We start from the raw sequence: 17,961 nt of genomic DNA, 5'->3' as shown, positions 1-17,961 counted from the left end.
ACGGGTGAAACTCAGGAAACTCAGATCTATTCTAAAATCCAAGCTCGTTATTAAAAAGTATTTCATGTCTATCCAAATACATCAATGAAAAACATCTTAGTGAAAGTTTATCTTCAAACACAACAAGGCTGCGGGTTTAATTCTTATTTGCGCCACAAAACTCATTCCTCTATAAAATATGTGACCTCAGGGCAAAAAGCAGAGTTTATACTTGTTTTGTATTTGATGAAAACATAAAAAATAGATAATATACAAAGACAACCATCATCAGAGAATCATCTTTTATTAATAAATAAGAAACAGTTGCAAATATAGCTTTCAGAGATTTGAAATAAGTTGCTGTACATTTAAAGTATATTGCTTCCAAACATTAAAGCAGGCTTTGAGATTAAAGCTGGTTCAAATGATCTTTCGTGAAGGCTGGTAAGTCATTCTGGTATAATGATCCAGGTCCGTGTCCTTCAGAGTCTCAGTAAGGCTGGTGAAACTTAGGCATTAGCCCTTAGCATCAGTCTACTTTCTTCATTCAAATTGGCCTCAATGATGTCTTATGTTTCCAGGCTGGTCTTGTAGATGGTTATTCTATTAAATCCATCATAATACAGAACATTTACATTAATTAGGGTTCCACTTGTGAGGAACAGATGCTCCGTTAAATACAGCATTTGGACACTTACAACACACTTAATTAGAGTCATTGTGTTAAATAATAAAAAGCCAAACCAAGCACAGTCTATTTTAAAGGAAGATAGACAATGTTCACTTTTCAAGCAAACCATGTATGAAACGACACTTGTTAAAGTGATAGCTCACCCAAAAATTAAAGTTTTGTCATCATTTTTTCCTACTATGCATTCAATGGCCATCATCAACCATCTGATTACCAACATTCTTCAAAATATCTTCTTTTGTGCTCAACAGAACAAAGAAATTCATACAGGTTTGGAACAACGTGAGGGCGATCATTTTTGGGTGAACTGTTCCTTTAAGGCCTCTTAAAACCAAGAACGATAACTATAAAGATAACTATATTAGTAGCACACAATATCGTCCTGTATATTCTAAACGCGTGCTGCAGTTTTGTCGTCTGCCGCTTTAAATGCTTGAGCTCTTAAAGCTGGATGGATTTTGATTAGCTGTCAATGTTTTATCGTTCATCTTCTGGGCGGGAAAAGTCATTCTGAAAGCGATTCCAACGACATTTGCCGTTATCGATGTGTTTTGGACTTTTTAGACCAATATCTTTGTCATCATCTTTATAGTTATTGTTCTAGATGTAAATGGGCCTTTGGGTTTTTAATGACATAATAGATTAAGACAAAATAAAAACAAGTATTTGGACTTTTAGACTTGGATCATGTTCATGGTTATCGTGATGAACTACATGTGGTCACATAATGCACTCTTACAAATGAAGGTTCTTTATTGGAATATGGTTCCACAAAGAACCTTTTACATCCATGGAACCTTTCCATTACCCAAAAGCATCTTTATAGTAACAGTAAAATGCAGACTGGAGAGTGAGAGACAGGGAAAATAGGATCAGGACATGACTCAGGTCAGACTCAAAGCCGACAGCATGTGCACAATATGCCACAGCACTGACAAACTCATGAATTTTTAAGTTAGTGTCCTTAGTGTCAAAATACTTTTAGAGGCCTCTGTATTTCTGAGACAGAAGGTCACTGGAAATAGCACAAAAAAAATTGAGATTCGTTCGATGTATTTTGCATTAGGCTCTGATTCATGCGTCTGAAACTGTCAGAGACATATTTCCATATTTAACAACAAATCAATTTGAAAAGCCACATGGTACAAAAAGAAATAGCTGGATTTAGAAATCTTATGTAATATATTCCACGTTATTTACAACACTGCTGTAACAGTTCAATTCCCAATTAGTGCTGTAACAAAAACCTAGTTCAACTGGATTTATGCTTTTGCAAAAGGCCAAACACATACTTTATCCATCTTATATAATCTTCTGACTCATATTGGAAACCTGAACCTTTGGTTTTAGAGAAATAGCAAAGTCATATTTAGCCAGTGTGGTACAGAAAGTTTTGCATTTTGCAAAACACATAAAACAGCTGAAAAAGCTCTATAAACCAGTCTAAAATGGAAAGTGATTTTCAGCACAAAAATTAGATTTTCATCAGAACAGAAAGTGCAATCAAGGGAAACAAGACTTACTTTGTCTTCTAAAACAGTGATTCACACTTTTATTATTGTCTCACAGCATATAATCATATCCTGTGATATTTTAAGAACCAAAATGATCAAGTATCAGGTATGGTTTTGCTGGAGGGAAAGCATAAATACATCGATGGATGTCATTCATATGCAGAAACAATATTTGAATCAATACATAGATATTTAACATTGCCATGTGGACAATCAGTCATTAACGATACTGACGCAGACCTTGCTTCATTTCAATACGGACACTGAAAGTAATGATAACTTGAAATGTAGCAAGTTGATTCAAGTCAATGAACAATTTTTCAAACTTGACTTTTTGATCAATTCATCAAAAGAACTGGAGCTTTCGTTCAAGCGCTAGACTAAACTGATCTGTTTGTAAAGTGTGACCACATTACTGTTACCATGACCGTCCTTAGGGTGAAGCAACCAGTGCGATTGCACCGGCACTGACCGTTACTCTGAGATATTTTGCGTCATTTAAATCTAGTAATTTCAACTGGTCAGGAGTGGACTCAGTGAGGCCGAAAACACAGAATTCTTCAACGTTGACGGACAGAAAGCTGCTCGGTTTAAAAGTGACTTCTGTGTGAGCTGTGCTTCAGACATCGCTACACTAATAACCATAGACAACAGACTTTTTTTGCCTGCGAAATCTCCGTTTAACATCTTCATTTCTGACTGCTCCTTTGAGTTAACCAATACTTTCTCATTAAGTAATTCATCTCAACGAAGCAGATTCTTGTGGTTCCTTATGTATGTTTGAGTTCTTAACGTGTTTCTGCGTGGTATTTTTATCCGAATTTCCTTTTATTTCTTTACTGTTATGATGTTTGGTTACACTGTGTACTTCCAAACTGTCTTGTCTCTCACTATGAACAACAGAATTAGCCAAAACGTGTAAGCTATGTTCATCTGAAATGGCTGTATTTGTATTGATATGTGAGGTATTGTTTGTCACCGCTATGTGCACATTTGTCTCAATATTGCGCTTCACAGCTCTGTGCGTTGCAACGTTTCTGGAGGCCGCAATCTTTTTTGCGGCAGCGACACGAGCGGCCGCCAGCTGAGGGAACTGTTTGGTGTACAAGGCTGATGTGTACTGCAGTTCAGGTGTAATCAACCTCTGACAAAGCCGAAAAGTGTCATTATTTAACCCCAGTCGGAGGTTATAACCTTGAATAACTGCTGCACCATATTGAAACGGCTTTAATGAGGAGTCCTTGACCTGCGCAGGATCAACTGCCCCTCCTTCCTGTAAACACATTTGCTCAAGCTTCTTTCTCTTTGCCCTCAGAAGCTCTACTTCCTGTTGGAGCTTCGTCCGTCCGAGTGTGGAGTCTATGCGTTTCCAGAAAGTGGCATTAAAGTGCTGGTACAATCGCCAGTCTAGTGAATTCCACTGTTTTATCCGCTCTGCGGTCTCTGCACTTAAGGGTCGGCGAGAGCGTTCACTGCGACTGTTGAGGCGGAAAGACGAAATATCATCCAGTGACCAGCAGAGGGCGTGTTTTAGAAGCACCAGTGATTCATCGAAATACTCCGAGATGAGGATCAGCGGAAAGTCGCGTTCCACGGCAGCGATGACCTCGGCGCTACGCCTGTCCAGATCGGTGTCCTCCTCGGGCGCTGTATTATCCAGACCGAAGTCAAAGGTCAAAATGTTACGTGCATAGTGGTTATTAGGCACAGAGGTGTTGTAGCTCCGCCCACCCTGGATCAGGAACTCCTCAAGGCTTTTGACAACACGGAATGCCGGGATCGCTTTGTAGTAAACAAACAGGGATTCCATCATCGCCACCGGATTCCGAAGAATGGAGAAGTAGAATGTGTCCTTAGGCATCAACTTCCTCACCTGAAAGTCAGAAAGATATAAAGACAATATGAGCTTGAATAAAAGAGATGAATAAAATCTTTTTTTAGATTTCCAACACTGTTTATGACTAACTTACAAATAATAAATGTACAATTTGAATTTTGACCTCTTGCGCTTTGTCAAAGACAGATAAACATATCCCGCTTAACTGAAGTTCCATCACAAAATGCAATCAGTGCAAATGTCCTCTAAAAGTCTAAATCATTCGGATCTGCACCTGCCTACATCGATCTAGCACTGGGTGATTTGTCTTCCTCTTGACAATTAAAATAGTCAGTTGGTTCAAATTGATTTATGTGCTTGCCAAGTTGTCTACCCAGATTCAGGATTGCATTCACAACACAGAGTCTTGACAAAACTGCGAACTTCTTCACCTCAAATGTGTTTAATGGTAAATGCTTAACCCTCTGGTGCTGTAAATATTTTTTAAAAATAATTTTTTACTTCATCTGAGTGGTATGAAACTTGGTAAAGGTAAGTTTAACACAAAAAATGAATCATGGACATGACTTGAAAAGGTTAAATGGTCCAGAAAGAGAGTCACTCTTGTATTGTTCACAGTCAAAAATGACCGCATTGGAAAAGAATGGGAGATTAATTTAATTTTTTGGAAACGTTTCGTACTGCGCCCAAACAAATTCTTACTGAACTATATTTTTGGAGACATCAACCTCAATTTTGGAACACAGCTTGTTTAGATTTATGGCTTTGATTTTCTCAGTTTTAGAGTAAGCGTGTTTTGTAAAATATGTATTTCATATAAACATTGAAAATTTTTTTTTTTTTTTTTTCATAATAAATGTAAAATGTAATAACTTTTTTTCAAGTTCACTTTTTTAAATGAATAATCTGCAATAATTATAAGCAATAATCTGACAAATGTCATCTTTAAAAAGAGACCAAACTTAAGTCTGTGCCCCAAAGCATTCAAGATTTATGACAGTTTAAGTTGGAAATTTCATTTTCAGGTCCATGCTTAAAAAGTGAATAAATGGATTATAACTACTGCATACATACATATAATTTTTGACCGACAAGTGAACAGTACCAGAGGGTTAACCAATTAAATATAAGGCCAAATCAATATAACATTATAAATACAGAATAATAAATAAAAAGTGACATAAAAAAAGGCATTACCATCTGCTCTCTTGCATCAGTCCGTTAAAATCTCACATAATGCTTTATTGAATCAAAAACAGTGCCCATATGCATTGCATATTTTTTGCCTTGTGTTGCACAAAGCAGACTCATAATAAAAAGTAATGATTACATTCTCCTTATTTATTATTCCATATTTATATTATATTATGATTTTTTTTTTTTTTTTTTTTTTTTTTTTTTTACAATCCACAGCATTTTAGGGCTTCTATTCAAACCCTTCACTTTTAACATCATGAATCATTCTTTTATTCATCTAATCCCACAACAACTTTAGGGTGCATGCTTTGGTACATCTCTCTCTTAGAAGTAATGTGCTCTCAGACTGACCTCGTGTGAGCTGAATCTCATATGATTGCACAGGATGTTGAACTCTTTCACGCTGCGAGTCCTGACACCCTCCACAAAGTGTGCTGCAAAGAATGTTGGGTAAAATAACTGGCTGTGCATGTTCATCGGCAAGGCAAACGTCAAGTTATGGCTGTCCCCGTAACGATAGAGAATGTTCAATATGGTGCTGCTGGCAGTCTTGTGCGTCTTGAGGAAGACAATGTGGTTTTTGGGTTGACACGTGACAGCTTCTGAATTTAATGTAGATTTATCAGTATCGTTATCAGAGCGTGGTGGTTTTTGAATTTCAGGGTCATTTTTGTCGATAAATGGCTGGTGCTGAAATTGTTTAGCAACTTCTTGGTCAAGCAAGAGTTTGTTCAGCTCTATTGGTGGAACTTCTTTGGTAATGCTGGTAAGCTTTTTTCTTGCAACCTCCAAGACTTGGTCCCTTTCCTCTTCTAAATGAGGGTTTACACTCTCGCCTCTTCTCTGTATGAAAGAATGCTGGTCGACTGGTTCCTCAACAATGGCTGCTGAGACGGACCAAAGGTTTCCTAGATTTTCCCAGTCTATGCGTTTCACGGGTCTATGGATCTCTGTAGGCATCCTGACCAGCTGTTCACTCACAAGTTTCAAAACCTTGGAACTCCTAAACGAGAGCGAAAGAGACAGTACATTTTAGATATTGACCTTAATGGAACCTACACAATTCAGCAATATTTCATGTCCTATATATTGCCTTTTTAATGGAAATATCATCCAATGCAAGCTGTTAAATCTGATCTAAAAAGTCTCCCTCTATGTTTATAATTTGCTATACATAAGGCTACATCAAACCAGATGCATTTAAAAATGCATCTTTTTCTGAATATTTTGGCCTTCCATCCACATTGAGACATTGTTTTTGTCCTATGTAATGGAGCTTTTTGAAGATGCTCTCTCAAGTTGTTAAATACAGTATGAAATACAGTTCTACAGTACAGTTTTGCATTAGTGTGGACAGTGAAAATTTGAAAATGAAAACATATTAGAAAACGTAGACGCATGTTTAATCATGTGACGCAGATTGTAGCCATATATATCTATAGTTATACCAGCATTTTGTGCCTGCTATCCATTTTCATTGTTTAGTACAATCTTCATATTACATTCCTGCAAAAATGACAGAAAATTGCTGTCCTGCAGCAAAACATGAGGGCAATTGCATATTACAATTATTACAACATAATTGCGATTATGTTGGCGTCTCAAGACAGCAGAGAGCTTGAGTGATCGATGCCTAATAAAGCCCTCACGGTGAATGCCAACTGTACAGGAGTTGTTGCTTCGGAATATAAAGAAATTGTGGTTGAGTTGAAGCAACTAAAAAATCAAATTCACGAGTTGTTAAAGAGGCAGTCCAATCTGCTGGAGAGAAAGAAACTGCCTGAGTAAATGTTTGAGTCTATCAATGCCGTTTTTAAATTCTTCCTCTTCTAATAATGACTCTACTAGGCCCAGACACATTTTGATTATTGGAGACTCAATGGTGAGGTGTTTTTATGGCTTCTTAATTATTTATGTTCTTCAATATTAGACTCATTTGCTAGAGAGAAAGAGAAACTGCCTGAGGCTTGTCGGAGAAATGCCGGTGGATTCAGTAGATCCTAAAGATGGTGTGTTCAATCAACGGATACATTTGAATGCAGCGTCACCACAGTTTGAACAAGGAAAAATAGAAGGAAGCCTCCATCACCACCACAACCGGTTTCTTCCACCAGTAATCGTCCTAGAGTAGATGTTTAAGTTTATCAACACCGCTTTTAAATTCTTCCTCTTCAAATAGTGACTCTACTAGGCCAAGAGATATTGTGATTATTGCAGACTCAATAGTGAATGTGAATGTTTCTATGGCTTCTTATTTATGTTCTTCAATATTAGACTCCAGTCAAATTAAAGAAAAGGTCAGTAGGAAATCAAATACCTTGGATGAATGATGATATTCGTAATTTAAGGAGAGAGTGCAGTAAGTCAGAACGTGCATGGAAATCAACAAAACTTCTTGCTCATTTTGAGCATTTAAAGAGTATTTTAGTACATTTTAACTACTAACTACCATAAAAGCAATAATTTGCTTAACCCGCTGCCAAATGCTGCTTATTGTCCAATAGATTAACTCGTTTTTGTCATTTTTTTGTGGATAAGGTCACTAACATAGGGGTGTCAAGTACTCCTTTGGGTCAATGTGTTGAACAATCGATTGCCGAGTTCACGCGCGTGATCATAGGTAACTAAACCTATGCGCGTGAACTCGGCAATCGACTACTTTGGACTTCAACCGAAAACAGGATGTAAACACAGGTATTTGCGCTGGCTTAAATAACATCATTTTTATACATATCTTTCACATCTACTGCAGTCAGATTCACTTGTGTTCACTCTGAAGGAATCACTCACATTTTCTGTGCACTTGTAATGACACATCAAGGATGTTAAGAGGCTAAAAGCAGGTTTAAAACTTGCCCCATTGAAGTCAACAGGGTGCAAATTTTAAAAATAGAATAACTCGGTGTAGGCAACACCGATTTTTGTCGTTGTTCTCTGTATTGACAGCACTCCAAATGTACAAAAAAATGAGCTCAATGTTAAAATTGACCGGAGTTCTCCTTTAATGCATTATAGTCCTTCACGTCTATTGCGATCTCAAAATTCCGGCCAGTTGATAATACCTAGAATATCAAAATCAACTGCTGGTGGTAGATCCTTTTCCTATTTAGCACCAAAACTTTGGAACAGTCTTCCTAACATTGTCCGGGAAGCAGACACGCTCTGTCAGTTAAAAGCTAGACTAAAACACATCACTTTGACCTAGCATACACATAACACATTATAGACTTTTATAATTCAATGTTAGGCTGCATAGATTAGGTCAGCCGGAACTGGGAACACTTCCCATAAATCCTGATGTACTTGTTACATCATAAGAAGAATGCTAACCTAACATTAGTCTGTTTATGCCAAGGTTTACCGCAGTCTGCTGGATCCAGGCTGTATCCAGATCTGATGAAGGAACTTAAGAGTTTTCTGTTAAAACGGTGTTGTGTTAGCGGCCCCTAAGTTAATAACTAATGATCGTTGCGACGGAAGTGAATCAATCAAACTAACTTTAGCTGGACAATAACTTTATTCTAGAGCTGCAATAAAGCCAAAACACTTTACTTTAATTTCCTATTATCAAATGTAAAGCTGCTTTGGAACAATCTACATTGTTAAAAGCGCTATATAAATGAAGATGACTTGACTTGACTAAGGCCTGTGAGTTCTCGTCCGATCTTACGGGCAGAGCTTACAAAGCCTGTGGGCAAGCCACTTCCTCTTTGCATGCCATGGCGTTGCTACAGGTCTACCAGGCCAAAAACGAAATGCTGACGGTAGCCCAGACCATGCACTCATAGGTGAGCTCCACTCCACAACCGACCACACCGCAACCGACCTGGCCCTCCAGGATACGGCCGTTGCGGCTTGTGCGATCGGTCTGGCGATCTCCACCTTAGTGGTCCAGGAGCGTCATCTCTGGCCGATATGGGGGATGCGGACAAGGTTCAGTTACTGGACTCCCCTATTTCGCAGGTAAGTGTTGTATTACACACCCCGCTTTGGGCCGCCTTTGGGCCTTCCAAGCCGGGTCCCTGTCCTCTACCTCACTGCCTCACACCGGGTACGTCTGTAGGTACTGTTGGTCCCCCTGGGCCAGTTCGTAATAGCCTAGAAAGTGCTCCCAAACGATCCAGCTGGCTCCTCCGTACCAGCAGACTCGGCTATATGATTCAGCACTAGTGACATTTTAGTAGGGATCCCAATCAGTCGTAACGTCGACTACGTCGAACGTGAGCAACTGAAAGGGAACGTCTCAGTTACGTATGTAACCCTCGTTCCCTGAAGGAGGGAATGGAGACGTAGTCCCGTCGCAACTATTGCTGGACCACTGCTGACTCCGGTCTCCGCTCGGCTCCTCAGTGAAAAACAAGTGGTGCGTGCATCCACTTCCGTATTTATACCCATGCTGCGGGGCGGAGCATGGATGCAAAGCTTGCACGCCAATGTGTGCATTGGCTCATGTTATCAATACTCGAAGATGTCAGACAGGCTCCCTAAGCATGATCCCGATCAGTCGACAGGTCGACTACGTCTGCGTTCCCTCGTTACATACGTAACTGAGATGATATCTCAGATCTTCTAGTCATTGTTTGTTGACTGTTCCAAGATCCAGATACAGAACAAAATGTGTCAGAGCCTTTGCAGTGAAGGCTGCAATATTATGGAATAGCCTGCCAGTGGATATTAGACTTGCGGAATCTGTGTCTGTTAAAAAAATTAAATAATAAAAAATAACAATAATAATTCTTTAAATAATTTCATTAAAAAATGTATTTGTATAGACTTTTATTACTTTGTGAAGTATTTTTGTGTGTTTTATTATGTAGGCCTGTTTTTATAATTTGTAAAACTCTTCATGTCCATTTACTTGACTGTATTTTTTGTAAAGCTCCATGTCTATTTTACCTTTTGTAAAGCACTTTGTGCCATGTAGCTTTACAATTGCTATTTAAATGAAGTTTATTATTATTTATTAGTATTATTAGACCATACATGGAATAGCGATTTTGAGTGTGACATTGATAAACCATTAAGTGGTGGGATATTTTTGTAATAAAATGATATCTCAGTGAGCTTTTAATATATTTTACACATGTGCAGTAAGGTGATTAAAGCGTTTTTCGATGTTTCAGTGTGGACGAGGAGAGTGTTTTGAAACAAAAAAGCAGTTTTCAAATGTCTCTGGATTCATGTAGACGCATGAATTTTAAAACTTGCTTAACCTGGCCTGTCGGACCACTCCCAGCATCTGCAGCGCCACGCAGAGGACAGTCAGGACCATCAGAGTGAACCACATAAACCGCAGGCGACTGCAGCACGCTACTCTCACACACCTGTAAACACAGTTCAGAAAGAACCACAGGTTAATAAACAACAACAAAATACAACAAAGAAACAGTGAATGTAAGTTCGATACATACATATACAGATTAGCTGAACAGACGATAAGTTCTGTAAATGTGAGAATTTAAGCAGAATGAGAGAACATTTGAAAAGAGTTGGGTAGTAGAATATCTAACCACTGTGGTCAGTGAAGCAAACATTGTAAAGGCATCGCAATAATATAACAACTGCGCCTTTGAATATGCCCTTTATCTCAAGAGATAGTGACAAAGGAGTTTCAAAGTGTACCATACTACTATGGGTAATGGTCTCTCTCTCTCTCTCTCTCTCATATATTGGCTAGCATTACATTAGCTATATGATCACGCTCTTGTTCATGCAAATGCTTTTAAACCATTCAAGCGTGATGAGAAAAAAAAAAACTGCGCTGTCTGTGAATGTCCTGACACACACACACACACACACACACACACACACACGTGCGGCAGTATCGTGCGCTTGAACGAACAATAAAACACACTTATGCCAAAATGTACGTTTTGTCGAGTATCCTTATAACATAAGAGCTGTATTAAAAGAGTTAAAGTCGTAAAGAGTTAATGAACGTAAAGAGTTTTGAGAAAAAGAGATGAGATCCACGTCTGTCAGCAGTGTCAGATCTTAAAGTGACAGCAGCCACTTTCTGTCTGGGCCCTATCTTGCACCCAGCGCAATTGACTTTGTACACCGACGCATGTATCATTCCTATTTTGACTTTTCCCTCGACAGACACACGTCGGTAAATTAGGGAATGAACTTGCGCTCCCGTGGGCGGTTCAGTGAAAAGATGAGGCGTGTTCCGGTGCAAACGTTCCCTGGTGCCATTTTGCAGTTCCAGAAAACAATTCCACCACAGACCAGGAAAAACCTAGTCTAAAGTCAGTGGTGCGTTCAGATGCTATTTTAAGGGCGAATGATTGGCCATAGTGTAGCATGTGCACAACGCGCACACACTTTGCTTCTCTCATCTACATAGACGCAGCAGTTGCCATTTTTGCAAATCATACATAATTGCAAGGAAAAATATTCCACATGAGGGAAATCATTGTGGTGTCCATGAAGATGTGAAAAAAAAATAGGCATAAATCTAGCTTACACATTTACCCAAATTATTATACGCCTGTTTAACTGAAGTTAATTTGGGTGTGTTTCTCCATCCACAATGTCACTTCTCTGTGTTTTACGGCCCTGACGAGAACGTCGGTCTCCTCGGCTGTGAACCGCTCCTGACGTGCGCCTGGCAAATCCGCCGTTATAATAGCAATCCGACATGGAACAAGCACGCCTGCTCTTAAAGGGAATGTGAGATGATGCTCTGATTGGTTTATTTCACGTTACGCCCAAACCACACCTATGAATAATGAAGCTACTTCAGACCAGCCCATTTTAGATTTGCATCGGGATCCGCTCGAGATCCGCCGACAAATTTACTTGCGTTTCGCATTTGATACTTGCGTTTCAGATCGTTAAAATAGGGCCCTCTGTCAGTAAAGTTAATCAAAGAACAAAGGCAACATAGAAAATTACTCACTGCTATTGACTATAGAACTTTTGTAGCTCTAATAAGAATTAATGTATATTTAATTTATAATTTATGCAATGCAGATTGTTTGATAATTTTTTTCAATTTCTGTATATTTCCTACCTTTTAGACAGGGAGGGCACAGGTAAATAAGACATTTATTATGGGTTTATGTGAGGATTGTTTGAAGTTCACTTAAATTAAAAGTTTTTTTTTTTAAGCCTAATGAATGTAAAAAAAAATCTAATAAAATAAATGGAAAAAATATAGCTTTCAATACACTGTAATGTCGCTTGTTATTCCACTACATCGAGTACGCGCTGTGGGTCTCTGGCTAACAGTGACCATAACACTGGAGGAGGTCCAGGAAGATGCCCACTCCTCACCATCCATGCCGATCAAGCCCTATCTGCCACTAATCCTCCAGTGGACCTCACAAAACCATAGCTAGAACACACACTCGCCACGGATCTTGAGCCCACCGCAGACACGGAGCAAGAGCCTATTCCCGCAGCAGACCCCCTGCCAGAGGCCACGTCCATTCTGGAGCTCAATCCTGGCACCAAGTCTGACCAGGTGCGAGAGTTGTCCCCATTTCCGTTCCAGTGAGAATTTTAGTGGAGCTGGAAGGTGCGGAATCGTGTCCAACCCATTCTTCAACTTGAAGGTCTGTTCTTCCCCGCTTGGATTTTTTTTTAATTCCCTTTATTTTCCAAATGGCTCTGCTCTGGGTTGCTCCCTGCCTCGTCTCCTCCATGGCTCTCCTTCTTCTGCCGAATCCACCATAGACTCTTCCTCTAATTCCTCCTTGGACTCTCCTCCCATTTCCTCATGGACTCTTTGTCTGGTCTTGTCTCTGTTTACTGAAGCTGTAAAGTGTTTAGCCTGAATTTACTCCATGTGTTTCCTTTGCTTTGTTTATAAATAAAAGTATAGCTGCAAGTAGATCCTCCTTTCCTTATCCTCTTTGCTGTCTGCACTGTGGCACTTCTTCCCCAACAGATATCACTGCAATATTAAAAATGTATTGTTCTTTTGAACTGTCTATTCTTCGATGAAACCTGAAAAAAAAGTAGGCTATCAGTTTCCACAAAAATATTAAGCACAACTGTTTTCAACATTGATAATAATAAATGGTTTTGAGAATCAAATCAGCATATTAGAACAATTTATGAAGGATCATGTGACACTGAAGACTTGAGTAATGATGCATCTCAGGAATAAATTACATTTTAACATAGCCTATTTAAATACAAGTCAGCTATTTTGATCTGTAAAATTTACATTAACCATAAAATGTTTGTCATGCTATATAAGGGACTTCTCTTTTTCTCTCCCTTCTTGCCCCCTTCTGTGTGTTTTTTTGGCCACAGCATAAATCGCTTGGTTTGAGTCATGTTACAGATCAGCATAAATGAATTACAGACAGTCATTTGCCAGGTTAAAATTAGACTGCTGCTGTCACTGACTGCATTTTCATCAACACACACACACACACACACACACACACACACACACACACACACACACACACACACACACACACACACACACACACACACACACACAAAGAGAGGGAGAAAGAATATTTTGCTTCGAACCAAGGAAACGAAACCACATGCTGAAACAGCAGTCCTGAAGTTCTAAACTCCAGCTAAACTTTTCAAGATCCGAGTCAATTCACAAAAGGCAGCACAAGTTACATTCAGGCAACAGACTGCTTTTCTAACATACCAACTTTGACAGCTTAATTTATATATTCTAAAATATGACAAACTACCTCTTTGCCCTTAAAAAATGTTGTCTTCAATACAAAGCACAAGAGATCCAGATTAAGGTTCATGCATTAGCTTACAGTAAATACAATTTTGTTGTCCAAATTGAGATACTGTTTGAAAGTGGATTTAATATATAAATCAATAAAGGTTGCAAAGCTAAACATAATATTTTCTTACAAAAATATGTGAAGAAAGATTTATAAGAACCATCTTGACTTGCATTAAATGGAGCTTGCAATTAAAGTCTGCAAGGAACATGCACATTTCATTTATCAAAAGATGAATGAATAAGTAAGGTAAACATCTTTAAACAATTTGTATGGCATGCTTGAACTCCTCTAATGAGAACAGCCTGTTTATCTCTCTAAAAGATTATATGAACTCATGAACAAGTGCATAGTTAAAACTTTTTATAAGCAATGGCTGGAATATAAAGACTATATAGTATGTTTAAGTTTTAAACATTTATATTTACACAAGCTGATAGTACTGAATATAATCAACATGTTTTGACCTAAAGAACACGTCATTGTTTTTTAGTTTTTTCTTCCTCCATAACAATGATTTGGTGACGGCTGTGGTCACACAGACAGAAACAGAAAAACATGCAAACATGAGGAAAAAATTAAAACTCTTTAACAAAACCGCTCGTGTTACCTCAGGCTATACAGAAACATCTGGAATAGAGAGTTTAACCTCTTCTCGTGTCACATATGCACAAAACACACATGCACACTAGTTTTCCATAATAATTATTCAAGTTAGAGGTGAATATAAAAAAATACAAAAATCATCCCTAGAGAAGTTATCAAATTATGCATCCACTGACCACAAACAGTTTTAATAAATTCTTAACATGGTTGAAGCCTGTTGCTTCAACAGACTTTACATGCATTATTTTAAAGCATTGCTTTAGCCTAAAATGAAGTATTAAATATCATAAATAAATAAACAGGTAACACTTTAGATCACAGTTTCCATGTTACTTTTTTATTGTTTACCAAGTAATTTGGCAATTCACTTACAGTAGCCTAATATGAGATTGAACCTCCAGGCAGCTTTTGTATTGTGTACACTGGGAACGTCAATACCGGTTTCAAGTGCCTCAAAATCTTTATTTTATGATGAGCATATTGGGTTTCATTTAAAACATATAGGCTCAGAGAACTATAGGCCTCCACTTTGAAAGGTTTCTTATAAATGTTCTCCAGAGGGAATCTGAGAAACTCCAAACGCATGTCAAGTATCTATTTTTTTTTCAATTTTTAAGTGTAGGCTATAATTCACTTGCTATTGTAAACCTAACCAACAGTAACATGATCCCTTTAAATGTAAAGTCGGACCTAATGAAGTTGAACTGTTTTCACTCAAGCAGACATAGGCTTAATTAATAGACTGTAAATCTATAACAGAACTGAAGTCTGGTTTTGATATGAAGGAACTGCAATACCACACGTTTTTTTGAAACTGTAGGCTATTCACAAACATACATACATTTATTGCTGATTAAATAGCCTACATTAGATCAACTTGAAAACGTAGGCTAGCGTATTATTCAACATGTTAAACGAGTTTTTAGTACCCATGGCATGAAATAATTTGAAAATTCTCTGACATTGCTATTTGAATGAGACCGAATGAAACTCGACTCGGTTCGTTGAAACCCAATAAACTAAGCGGTGAGGAATTTCAGGAGGAACGCGCGCATCACACTTCTCGCGCCGGAATAATTCATCAAACTCGTGCATGAGAGATGGAGAGAAGCGACCGTTATTAATCCAGCGCAGCTCGCGCATCCGGCGGGAACATACCGTCGCGCTTTCACACACGACACCGTCGTTTAAATGTCACTCAAACTCACTATTTACAACGACGAAGATGGTGACCACGAGTCTTTCTAAGGAAAAACTTACAATGAAGCATCTATATTGTGAAATCTTAAAGAGTTCACTTACGTGGTCCATGGTGAGGCGGTCCTCCAGTGAAATGCTCTCCGCTCTCGGCCCGCGATACTCTGAGGAGGGAGCATGTCGCTCGCCTGTACCGGAGTCGACGAACCCGATAACCACCCCCAGCGGACCTCGGACCCCCGACCCCCGGAGTCGTCAAACGCTCCGCCGAACTCGTGAGCTATCCGTAAACACTGCTATCCGTCCCTCAGGTCCACCGGTGGGAGTCTCCTCCCGCTAACGACGGGTTGGGTCTGAGGGTGAGAGAGAGAGAGAGTAAAAGGGAGCGAGTGACAGAGAAAGAGAGCTTCAAGTGGCGAAATGTACAGCTATGACAGAAAAGGTAGGTTTTAACATGTCCTTACAATGAAGAATGCACAAACCACGTCCTGAAGTTTGAGGAACAGTCCCAAAAGCTTTCACAGTCTTGTTCTTATATTTGAGACACAAGCAATGATGTCAATACTAATGAAAACGGACATAATCCATGCCTGTCTTACTGTGATCCTATAATACTGAGTTCATTACAGACTGAGCACACCTGTCTCTCCTCTCTCTCTCTCTCTCTCTCCTTCTTTCTGATTGCCCCGATGTCATTGGAGGAGAGTAAGAAGTATAATCCGTTCTATGTGCCCTTGTTGTTCTTCCCTGATGAGGGAACTTGATGCCGAGACTCTGAGCACTTTGTGACTGCTTGGAGCACAAAGATATCTTTGTGTCAAGATACTGTAATACCAGGGGAGCAGCAGGTAAAAAAAAGCATACAAGAAAGAGGAGGATGATTGCAAAGTGAGCAAAGCGTGGAGGTTCACAGTGTATACTGAATATCTTTGTCCTTTATTTAGAGTAACTTGCAATGATTTTAAAGTCAGATTTCTTTCATTGCCTCCACCAGATGCTTAGCAGAAAATTATATATACATATACACACACACACACACACATATACATATATATACACACACACATATATATATACACACATATACATATATATATATATATATATATATATAATGAAACAGGATCTAAGCACAGCAACTTCATTATTATTATATAAAATAAATAAATACAGAAAGAATCTCAGGAACATGACCAGAGCAACTACCTTAACAAAATGTAGACCTGACAAAGAACTGCATGGCCACAAGGCTTTAATACACAGCTACTGAGGAGCTAATTAACAAGACACACCTGAACAGAACTAACAATCAATTAGAAACCATAGTGACAAAAACGGAGAGACAAACCAATTAACAGACTGAAAACCAACCTAAAAACAGACACGAGCAGAACAGGGGCCTGTTTCAATAAGGAGGTTCAGCCAACTCTGAGTTGATTTACTCTGAGATGGGAAATTCTGAGTCTTTGGTTTCAGAACAGCTGAATTGAGTTAGTTCAATCAACTCTGAGTAGGTTGACTCTGAGGGTGCTTTCACACTGGGCTCGTTTGCTGTGGTCCGAACCCGGGCGTGATTGTTCCTGGCGGGTTGGTCTGGTTTCACACTCAACTTGGGCTGCGTTCCAGTCCACTTTTAGACACACACTTGCAAACTTCCCTAGCACTTCCCCTCGGAGGAATCCCTGCCGCCATTTTGAAGTGCGTTCCACTTCGTGAAGTAGACGAGGGAAGTTTATATGGACAGACCCTCGTTCCCTCGATTTTGACAGAGGGAGCGAGTCTACTTCATATGTACACTTCAGGTACCTATATGTCCCACAATGCAGTGCGATTGTGACGTCACCACATATCTCGTCTAATAACCACCACAACAAACAACTCTATATTAATTATATATTTTTAAATTTAAAACAACCCAAACACGCCTATATACATTTGGATGCTGCATTAAATAAATTCTTAAAGGGAAAAAAAAATGTATAATAAATAAACTCCATAGGCTAGCTGATTCCAAGTGATCAAGGGCTTAGGCCTTAGGACATTTCAATTCAGCCCATTGCAGTTTCCGCCAGTAGTGGGCACTCGTGCAACGTAAGCAATGACGTACATCCGAGTGAACGAGACGGAGGGAAGTTAGCGAGTGAAGGGCATGACAATTTTGGACTGGAACGCAGCATTGATTCTATCGAACTCTGGTGCGTTCGCGTGCATCTTACTTCA

The 17,961-nt window shown here is 39.0% G+C and overlaps 1 protein-coding gene across 1 annotated transcript; it reads right to left on the bottom strand.

Moving 5' to 3' along the window:
- Positions 1–266: 266 nt before the first annotated feature.
- Positions 267–16,415, bottom strand: gal3st2 (galactose-3-O-sulfotransferase 2). Its single transcript, XM_079886979.1, has 5 exons — positions 16,206–16,415; positions 15,847–16,094; positions 10,432–10,542; positions 5,570–6,221; positions 267–4,057 (listed from the first exon to the last, which is right to left on the bottom strand). Exons 2-5 carry the CDS (start codon positions 15,918–15,920, stop codon positions 2,924–2,926), a joined length of 1,971 nt encoding a protein of 656 aa, XP_079743105.1. The 5' UTR covers positions 15,921–16,094; positions 16,206–16,415; the 3' UTR covers positions 267–2,923.
- Positions 16,416–17,961: the final 1,546 nt, after the last annotated feature.

Source organism: Squalius cephalus, assembly GCF_949319135.1.
Source record: "Squalius cephalus genome assembly, chromosome: 11".
Taxonomy (NCBI): domain Eukaryota; kingdom Metazoa; phylum Chordata; class Actinopteri; order Cypriniformes; family Leuciscidae; genus Squalius; species Squalius cephalus.
Note: the sequence above shows the minus strand (reverse complement) of the source record. Positions and strands in the feature narration are given on the sequence as shown.